Source organism: Aptenodytes forsteri, unplaced genomic scaffold (assembly GCF_000699145.1).
Source record: "Aptenodytes forsteri isolate BGI_AS27 unplaced genomic scaffold, ASM69914v1 Scaffold112, whole genome shotgun sequence".
NCBI classification, from domain to species: Eukaryota; Metazoa; Chordata; class Aves; order Sphenisciformes; family Spheniscidae; genus Aptenodytes; species Aptenodytes forsteri.
Genome location: NW_008794883.1, coordinates 340,183 through 351,118, shown reverse-complemented (window position 1 = coordinate 351,118; position 10,936 = coordinate 340,183). Strand labels below are relative to the sequence as shown.

Here is a 10,936-nt window from a genome sequence, read left to right as displayed (position 1 = left end):
ATGAATTCCTTGTTTTGCTTTGCTTGCATGCGCGGCTTTTGCTTTCCCTATTAAACTGTCTTTATCTTAACCCACGAGTTTTCTCACTTTTACTCTTCCGATTCTCTCCCCCATCCCACCGGGGGGGAGTGAGCGAGCGGCTGGGTGGGACTTAGCTGCCGGCTGGGGTTAAACCCTGACAATACCCAACAGGAAACTCTAAGCACACTTAAAACTCGCTACTAGGGCTGTCTGAAATACTAATATCAATATTTAGGGAAGCTGATGAGGGACAGGTTCACAACCTGCATGGTACTCAGATAAATAGAACCAAAGATGTTTCCTCTCAATGTTTTTGTGAAAAGGATAGATACAATCTTACTTTCCAGAGTAAAGAACATGAATGTCATCAGGTCTTGTTGCACGTGGTCCGACTGCATTCTCGGCCAAACAAAAAACAGCATGAAGATTGTCTTTAAAACCCTGTAACAACAATAGGAGAGAAATGGCTTTTGATTCACATCAAGCTAATTTTTTAGGACTGAAATCAGTGAGGGATTACGACTTCTTGACAGCAATGCCACTAATTACATGGCAAATCTGCGAGGAATGTCTTATATCTTGAAGCTAAGGCCAAGAGCTATAGAAAGCGGGCGAGGAGGTAACATCTAACACTGATTTTTAGAGTTCTCAGTGGAGAGTGAATAAAAAGCCTATATGCATGTGACAGACAAACGGGGAAGGGATCTAGAAAGCCCTTGTCAATTAAGCAGTGATCAGTACAGTCTTCTCTCAGCGGCAAGGTATCCGAATTAAAACTTCTTTTATATGCAGTGTGCAGATGTAACTGGAGGGGGTTATGTTTAGTCAAAGCAGATTCCCTGGGAAGAGCACGTTCAGCTCTTTACAGCCAGCTCCAGTAAGATCTTCACAAGCACAACTCCAAAGCCCACTGAGCTCACCAGGAAACTGCCAGGCTCACCAAAACCAAACCCTAAGTCACTAAACTACAGTACCCCTGTATGAAAATCAGCAGAATATATCTCTAAAGATGCGACACTTCGCTCATCTAATTTTAATACAACTCTAACACAGGCTCACAACAGAGATCACAAACACCACATCCAGACCGTGCAACTCCTTCACCTTTAGTAGCCACAAAGGAAAGATCCAAGCAACGGATGCTTTCAACATGACAATTACAAAGGCTTGTGCAAGGACATTACACAGCCAGTCAGGATGCTTGGGATTATTTTCCAAACCCTGTATTTTCCACTGCTTTTATTTAGTCTCCAGTAACAACAAAGATACAACTGGGGCCATTTGAGAAACTGAGCTCCTTCCCATAATTTCTGCCACACTGGGGAAGAGCCTACAGTAATAGTGGAAAATGATGGAAATAATAAATGCTAATATGCAGCCATTTGTGAACTGTATACTTTCCCTAAAAAACCAACCCCAGGTGAACAGATTCCATCTCTGAGAATTTTGTTGGAAAGTAACTTTGATCGTGGCAATCCTGGAACGTGGTGGTACTCCATGTCTCAGTGGATCTCCCAGCTGCCCTTCAGCATCCAACCTGCACCACAGGTCAGATATACGCTACCAGGATCTATCCTCTCTCTTTCCATGTAAAACCAAAAATATCCAAGGCTAAGATGAATTGTGGTTGTTTGGGGGTTTTTTTGGGGGGTGGGTGTTTGTTGTTTTTTTTAATGTATCATTCCTGCTGGGAGGCACACAGCATTTTCAAACTCTTTCTTTTTTCCCTTAGCCTCCTCTCTTCTGGCATATCCCATTCTGGTTTACTCTGGTTTAAAATCAAGTGCTTATATGGTTATGGATGATATTTTAAAATATATGATGATTTCGTTATTTATACAATGGCTGTATTGTGTGGAGGGATCCTAGGACCAGAAAGGGAGACAGCAGCATTTAACAGATAAAAACATAGCTCCTCCTCAACTGGGATAGCTAGCCTTAAAAACATCAAATTCCTAGGGAAACCAGGGTCAGTTTTACTGTTAATCTCTTGATAGAAGTCCACACCTGAAGAAATCTGGACCTGCTGAATCAGCTCATGTTCTGAAGTCTAAAGGGCAAATGCATCAATCAAAACCTTTCAAAATAACGGGCAGCATCTAGAAGCCATAAAGTAACTTTGCAGTTTCTAGTCCAGCCAGTGGGCAAGCAGCACTGTTGATGAGAGAACCTTCCATCTATGACCCTTTGCTCTTCCAAAACGGTCTGTGCAGCAAGAACCCCACTCTGTTCACAATCTCTCACCGGACTGTACCAAATTTTCCTCCTCCAAGTGGGAGATGCGGTTCATCTACTGTCAAAAAGTGCAAACCCGCTTCCAGTATCAGTTGCCTTTTCCTGAATCTCATTCCGTCTGTAGCTCTTCAAAAGCAGGATTCACTATTTTGACATGCAGGATCAAGGATTTCAACAATTTAAGTGAATTTTTTTCTCTTCTCCCTTGTGTTGGAAAGCTCACAACGGATGAAATACATCTTTCTAGGAAAAATCTCTTGCTTAATTTTGCTATCCAAAGCCTTTTTAAATCACATTGTAAAATTGTTGAACAGCATGTAGGCAGATATTTTCTGAAGATGGGTAATAACCTCTGCCCCTCTTCCCACGGAGCTTTCTATCCAACACACGTTTCCAACTTCAGTCTCTGTGACAAAGCATAGCTAATTTAAACCCCTTCCAGCTTTATAGTATTCTTAAGAGCATTTAAAAAAAACACAAAAAAAGTCTTGAAACAGTAACGACAAATTCTTTCCACTGCCTATCTGAATACATTTTCTGTAGGGATTTCATTAATAGGTCTTCCTACATGAGGTTGTAAAATTAAGCAGTGAGATCATTCTTTTGTTTTTAAATATAAAGGCACAGATTTCTTGTGAGGTGTGACAGCCTACGTTTGGACAACTGTATTACTGCAGTTTATTCATTGTTACAATAATTGCGTATGGAATGACAGATCACTTACGTTCACACCTACTGTGATTGTGAATGCAACTTCTCTCAGTGCAGATAATTACACACAAAACTACTTCAGAAACAAGGACTGAATCACCAAAAAAAGGTAGCAATATCCATGGCTTTCCCAGACTCTCCCAAAGCATTGTTTAAGTTCTAGCTCTTGCCCTTTGCAAACGCGTGATCTAACTTTCTGAAGGACTTAGTTATGGAAAGCTAGCCGTTTTGCCTAAGATGCAGCTCACAAATCTGTTTTCAATTTTAAGTCTCCACAGATAACTGCGAAGTTTACAATCTTTCCACATCAAACATGCTGCTAGGGCCAAGGCACAGAGCTAAACTGTTGAGAAATGGGAATTTGGCACTGATCATCCCCTGGACAAAGCTTCCGTCAGATCTATGCATTAATCTGCAGCAGTAAATGTTCTTTGAACTTTGGATACTCCTTGGAGGCAATAGCTGCTCTGTCAGCAAGACTCAGTCACTGGATTTGTGGAGAGGGCAGAGTTTTATTGGCAGCAGCCACTTCTTTTCCCCAGTTCATATTGTTAAAGCGCAATATGCATTTTTTTAATTCTTCATATTTCAATACCTGGCTTCCTCTCAGCTCCCCTACTACTTTCTGACCACAGGAGCAAACCAACAAGCAGCTCCTGATGAGACCAGAGCTGCCACTTCCCCAGTAGGTTAATATTAGAACTGGCACAGTATTCGGAATATGGACAGACTTCGTATCCCAGAGTCACTCATCCCCTTTTTTGCCAAGGGGACGACAGCTGCCCCAAATCCCACAGCTTAAACAAAGTCAGCAATGGATAACTCAAGCATAAATCTGATTCAAGGAACTAGAAACCACTCAATCCACAGAACAAACCCTGAAATTCAAGAAGGACTCTTAAAAAAAAATTAGCACTCAAGGAATTTCTCACAAGTCTCAAGATCCCGGTAAAGATTTGAAAGATTTTCCTGAAATAGCAGGAAGAGCAGCTCAAGATCACTAACAGCAGTGCCAGGTCAGAACTTCGGGATTAGACTGGCCCCCATATCTGGGAATATATCCAAAAGCCAGATTGCTCCCTGGCAATACTGGGCTACATGATATCAATTAACACATTTTACTTACTTGCTTTACAGTGGCTTTGAAGGCACCCAAAATAGCAGCTGCTCCACCACAGTCTCGTTTCATTCCAGGCATAGTAGTCTGTTTAAACAGAACCATAGAATTTTTTTTTTCTTTAAAAGAGAATTTCACAGTAATGCCTGCTAAAACTAGTATTTCTGATGCTTCTGTAACTCTGGTCTTGACAGTGCTCAGCCGTAACAGAAACACAGAACACAGGCATCCGCTTATTGGTGGATCTTCCTTAGAACTGGAAAATACAAAACCTCTGCTGCTAATTTGTTAGAAAAGAAAAAAGAAAAAGGTTGTTTACAAGATTCACACTGAGGCCAACTGAAATGGGTTTTGGATCTGTCTCCAAAATCAGAAATTAAACATCTTTGTTTCTAGCTTTCTCCTAGCAGTGGGCAATACTTAAAGGACAAAATATCAGATAGCTATTTAGCTGCTCTGTAAAGTGTTCCTTGAATCCTATTTGGTCTTCTCCCCTGGTAGTTTGTGTCCATATGGATGACAGTAGGTCAAGTGTTTACTCAAGTAAATATTCTTTGGTTTCATACAGACATTAACTGAATTATTTCCATCAGAAAACAACACTGTAAGCAAAGCCAGCAGAAGAACAAGTGTTTATGTACCTTTCCCTTAATGCTGAGTCCTCCAGTGTCATACACAATACCTTTGCCCACCCATGCAATGGTCTGTGTAGCACCATCTGGAGTGTGACTGAGAACTGCTAGGGCTGGAGGATGCAGGGCTGCCTTGCCAACTCCGTAGATACCTGGAAAACAGAGAATTAAACCACTTGTGGGGAAGAAAGACTGTGGGGAGCAACCTGTGGCTATTTTCTGTAAAACATCTTGGAATACTATGGGCAATAAAACTGTTTCAGAAATGTGCAAGTAAAACATTACAATGGAGATGGCAAAACATTCCAATTAACTGCTAGGAAAAAAGCTGAATTTTCAACAAGATATACCTCCAAAGCCTCTCTCTTTCAGCTCCTCATCTCGAATAATGGTAGGAGTAATCCCAAGATCCTTGCCAACTTTTTTGATTTCCTTAATCATTAAAAGAAAAAGGACATTGTCAGTCAGTCATCAGAAGGACACGTTTGTGTCTTTCCACACATATGGGTACCCACTTAAGGGTTTTGTGTGATTTTTGCATGCATACACATACAAACATTCACAATTTTGGGAGTGGTGCTGGTTTTCCAATGGCCTAATTCCACTGAGACATGCTTGACTTACTATGGCATGAAATACAAATTTGACCTTTAAGCTCCGCCAATGAAAGAAATCTTCAGAGGTAAATGCCAGCTGTTCACTCTATTGGATCATGCAATAGGACAGGAATACTTTCATTCTCAGCAGCTTTCCAGATCTTTATGATGAAACTCATTTGGAAACATGTCAACTTCTGTCCCATAATTTCAGAAACTCTTATCACCATCAGGCTTAAGACAACACTAGCACTGGCAAAGAAGCCAGTGTCATGACCGAATCAAGAACTCACGTCTTCTGACTCCCGGTGCCTTACCCCAAGTTGTACACTCTGCCTCCTTCCAACTTAGCAAAGTTCTACGAAATACTAAAGGCCAAAGAAGTAGCCTCAGCATCCTTGGACAGGTTCTTTGATGTGCTTCCCACTAGCTGACATACAGGTTTTGCTAAGAGATAGCAACATTAGTTTTTGATTACTGTAGTCTAGACTTACAATTAGTAACTTTTACTCATCAGGTTTATTACCTACCTCCAGGAAGTTATCTGTGTTCATCTCATTGCATGGGGTGTCCACAATTCGAGCAGCCAGCCTGACTCCTTCTGTAGCACTTGCCAGACACTATGAAAAGAAGTGAGGACACCTGAGAACCAGCCTTGGTTTGGCTGGTTTTCTGCATAGCTTTGCATTTAGTCCTATACAGCCTACACCAGATGTGTGGTTCCTCTGGAGCACATTAATGCTTAACTGCAACCGATCACAGGCAGTTGTACAGTATTAAATAATGTCAACCAAGCTAACCATTATTTTTTTGTGCGTTAAGCTTAAGTTATTTTTCCCTGTGCTCTAATTTCTAAGCAACTGTATTCCTTCCCACAGTGAATTGATATTGCAAAATTAGTAGCCGCCTGCGTTATCAAAGGCAGACTAAGAAGGCAATGTGAGGTGGAGGGAAGAAAGATAAAAGGAAGCAAATTCAGGAAGTCACAACGAGCTTGTAGGCTGCTTGGGCTGGAAACCTGCAGAGATTACATAATCTACAACATGGGAAACCGCAGAGTTTATATATGGCAGGCAGAGTGGCTGAGCGCAATAAAGATTACTACCATAAGACATCCTGAACGGCAGGCCCATGGGGAATGTGGAATATTTCATATTTGTGTAAAACATGCATGCGTCTGTTTCCTCATTCCTATGGCAAAATGGACTGACTCTCACCTGCGCTGAGTAAAAACTTATCTAAGCAAGAGTGGGCAGAATCAAAATGGTCCACAGTGAGCATACCGAGGCATACCTTTCCTTAAAGAAGGATCCTCCTAGCCAAAAGGACAATGGGGGCACCAGACACTAAGCTTCAACACTAAGCTTCAACTTTTAACTCCTGTGAATCAACAACTTGAAACAAGAAGACTAGGTGGAAGGAAACTTTGTTCAAGCTTTCCAGTAGCCGCACTACACTGAAGACCACACACAGCAGAAGGGTGAGTCAAGATGGGTTTCAAAGGAATCTGATGTCTTGGTTAGTTATTCGTGCTGAGGTATCTGAAGTTTGGCTTGGCCAGACTGGCCTAAGGACTCTCTACATTCCGTATCCCAGCAGACTCATAAACCTTGGCTTGCTTTGGAATGGTGCCCGATTCCCTACAATTACTTTTGATTGCTTTACTTCCCCTAAAGGGATAAGGACCTCCTCAGGAGCCAAGCTAGGTTTGAAGTGATTCACCGTTAGGGCCACACAGGTAAATGGAGGTGCTCTAACCCAAAGGTCAAGTCCGAGGGAAACAATAGGACTTACAAAAATAAGCTGTGCCTGGGTTTGGCTTCCAGGGTACCCAAGAGAACCTGAATAATGGCAGCCTTTAATAAGTGCCTTGTAAAACTGTGACAATCCCTGCTAGTCCTCACCATAAAATATCCTGGACAATGCAGTAAGTGCAAAATGCAGCAACATGCCAAGAGAGAGGTTTAGCTAAAAAAAATCCTACCACTTGCCTTTTCCATGCTCTACATTAGCTGTCTGGTGCTGGTTGAATTTAAGGGGTGAAAACGTAGCTTGGAGGAAGCCAGTAATAGTTTTGGCATTGACATCAAGGGGAAGAACAGGAGGTAGAAATAATTTCAGCTTTGTTTTTTAGTTATAAATAACCCAAGTGGCTTGGAATCTACCTATCTGAAGGAACTATTTTTGACACCAGTTACGTTTTTTCTGATTTGGGGCATGGAAAAATTGAGTGATCAACAGTTGTACTCATAGCACGTCTGCCTTTGTCACTTTCCTGAAAACTGGTCTGGCATCATTTGCTGTGGCCAAATCAGTTCATAGAGTAAGGACAAAGTATGGAGGAAAAGATACTGAAAGAAAAAAAAAGAATACCCTAAAGCTGCAATTCTGTGAATTTCAGATGCAGCAACACTGTATCCTTTGTCAAATCCACTGCCAAAATTTGTATTTTAAGGGATAAAATAATATAACTTCATGTATATTATATGTATAACCTCACTGACTGATCAGCTAAGTGAGTGTCCATCTGTACTGAAGCACAGAACCTGGAGCACTGAACGGGAAGTTGCCTAACAGCTTAAGTGCAAACCTTGGAATAGCTTTTAAGTTAGGATCTTGAAGAGGAATGACCTAGCATACTAGAAGTTACCTGATGCGGAGTTTCCTCTCTGTAATAGTCAGGCGCAAGGGAAACAGTCTTTGATTATCTGCTACTGAAAGATGACTTAGATGTATTTAACTGTTACATATAGCTCATCTCCAGGCTGTATCATTTCTTGGGGTCTTGTTTCTGGCTACAGTTCTGCTAGAAAAACTCAGCCAAAGAGGTACATCAGATAGAAATATCAGAGGCCATATGTGATCCCAAAACAAGCAACTTTTAGCGACTTCACTGTAATATTCACCTGCACAGCCACATACAGTTTTTGCCCGGGTAAAAGAAAGTGAGAAGCCCACACACCGAAGGCAATGTAACATTAAAGGCTAAAAATACACTATTTGCATCTATGATAGACATGAGAAAAGAGACATTTTCTTTGTGCTACTTGTTTGGCGTTTTCCACCCTGAAATCTAAATTCTGAATAACATCTTCAGCCTTTGCTGCAGTAATATGTTCAATATTTCTACTCACAGGTGCTGTGAACTGATCAATTTCGAGGAACTTTGACCTAGGATAATTTATTACTTTAGATACAACACCTATTCCATATGTAGCCTGAGACAGATGTATTTGTGCATGCAACAAATTGAAGAAAAAAAAAAAAAATATTTCAGGGAATAATGGAAAAAACTGATGACGGAAAAAACCAAAATCTTACTTTTAGTGTTGCCACTTCTATCGGTCCATTGTTTTGTCCAACCAGGAAAAACTCTACCGCTACCGTTTTCTTCTCTGTGCGTCTCGATGCACTGGACCGATGTGTGAACAACGGGAAAGCCCTGGCCAATGCACAAGCAGAAGCAAAGACTTCAGACCGCTCGCAGACCATCTGAAACACCAGCCAGAAGACAATCAAGTCAGACAACATTAGGGATGTGAAAGACTATGTTTAAAAGGATCTGTTACCTGTGATACTGGTGAAGAGGGGGGGAAAAAAAAAAGGGGGGGGGGAATAACTGATGTCTGAATCAAGACATACTCATACATCATGTTTTGCACGGATGGAGTGGCAGTACGAAACAGTACTACATTGAACTGGTTCAGTTCATTTCCCATACGGAAACGAATTACACTGCTGGACTTGACTGTGTGGGAATTGGGACATCCTTGTAAGGGAGCTGGACTGCTTTAATTATACTAGTGCAATTAACACAGCTTAGCCTACAGATCAAGACCAAAAAAGCATGGGAACCATCAATATGTGTTCAAAACAAATGAAACAGAGAGAGAAATGATATGAGAATGTGGCTAATATTAACCCAAAAGCTTTTTAACATGTAGAATATTTTTCTGAAGTTCATTACAGAAATTACCAATGGAAAGCAGTTTTAGCTAAACATTTTCAAAGTTACCTATAAGGGAGAAAAATTAAGTAGAGTTATTACTCTTGCAAGTAAGTTTTCCAAGTGAAGAGTATAATTAGATTTTGTTACTGACACTTGACTATGTGAGTCTTCTCTAACAACCTAGAAATCTGAATTAATCTGGAGAAGCCACAGAAACAAATAACAAATTCATCAGGCTCATAGAGAAGATGACCAAAGCAGTCCCAAGAGCTTGTCCTGCTCCTCACACTGGAGCATTAGTTTGCATTAAGACTTTTAAAACGCACTGAATAACACGAACAAGGCACCTTAAATGGGTTATGCAATATAGACGTAGCACCCTGCATGCAGGCTACGTCAATCTTCTAAAGCATGTGCTAATGTCATAAATCCTAGTTCACAAAAAGCCACTACCAGTTCCCTTTGCATGGATATTCCTCATTGAAGACATTCCATACATATCCAACCTTAATTCCCTCCAGCTGCTTGAGCATGCATAGGCTACTACAGTTAGATCTTGTTTACGCATCAGTGCAAAACCACTTACAAATGTCAGTATAACTGTATCGGTAAAACTTGCCCACCTCCAGTCTCCTTGGATACAGCTAAGATCCTGAGAAGTCAAGAAAATACTCGACTAGACATTTCACCAGAAGCATTTTCAAACAGCCACTTACAACAATACATCTGTTGACACCTCCTGGAAGGCAATTTCTAACCAGGCGGGTGATGAACTGAGCTGCAGATGGACTATTGTGTCGGCTGACCCTGGAAGGCAAAGCAGCCACAGTGGCGTAATTCAGGTAGAGAGGACAGCTGTCGGTGGGGTTTGGATTCAGAGTGCCTAAAGCGGATTGCCAGACCTGGGGAGAAAAGAATTTAAAGAACTGTATCAGACTTTTCTTTCCATCTCATTCCCACTATATTTAGGCACTCTTTAATTACAGGATTTTAGGCATTGGATGCAAAGAAATTGTGTGCGCACTTTTAAATGCAATAACCTCTAGAGTGAAAAGAAACACGAAATACGACGAACCTGTTTATTAACCAGAAAATACAAATGCGCTTTCCATTACAAGCATCTCTTTTAAGCCATACGAATGACAATTTAAAAACACACCATGTAGTGGAAAGGCTGCTTCATAGCTTTTTTAAGTTGAGACAGTTTTCCTAGTGATGGACTCATTTCCTAGTCCTGAGTTATTGTTTCACGTAGCAGTTTTATTAAAAACAAACAAACAAAAAAGAAGGCTAAATATTGTCATAAGAGACCGGGGAGTCCAGCAAAAAACGCTGCCAAACCTCTAGCGACCTAAAAGCCGCGATGCAAAACATTTACCATTTTACCACAAGCCATCAAGACCACCTAAATAAAACCGGGCCCGCACACCCCGCCGCAGTAGCTGAAAGCAGGGGAGGGGGAAGCGCTGCCCCCTCCAGAGTTCCCCCCGTGCAGGGAGCGAGGCTCAGCCTCCCGCCGGCCATCTGGCACCTGCGCGGGCGCGTTTCGGTAACGACGTTAAGTGCAGACACCCCCGTGTCACCTCGGAGGGAGGCAAAGCGCTTTCCGCCCGCCGGGGCGGGCACAAGGGCTGTGGGAGCGAAGCCGCGGTGCTTCGCCCGCCGGCGGGGGAGG

General features: G+C 41.8%; 1 protein-coding gene across 1 annotated transcript in view; it reads right to left on the bottom strand.

Moving 5' to 3' along the window:
* The window catches only part of NPEPL1 (aminopeptidase-like 1), an 18,393-nt gene that overhangs the window by 5,117 nt on the left and 2,340 nt on the right, over positions 1-10,936 (bottom strand). The window contains exons 3-10 of the mRNA XM_009274749.1: positions 10,845-10,914; positions 9,978-10,163; positions 8,634-8,804; positions 5,843-5,932; positions 5,067-5,148; positions 4,726-4,868; positions 4,094-4,171; positions 362-462 (exon numbers count right to left, since the gene is read on the bottom strand). Of these exons, the coding sequence (XP_009273024.1) occupies positions 362-462; positions 4,094-4,171; positions 4,726-4,868; positions 5,067-5,148; positions 5,843-5,932; positions 8,634-8,804; positions 9,978-10,163; positions 10,845-10,914 (921 nt within the window). The remainder of the gene's footprint in view (positions 1-361; positions 463-4,093; positions 4,172-4,725; positions 4,869-5,066; positions 5,149-5,842; positions 5,933-8,633; positions 8,805-9,977; positions 10,164-10,844; positions 10,915-10,936) is intronic.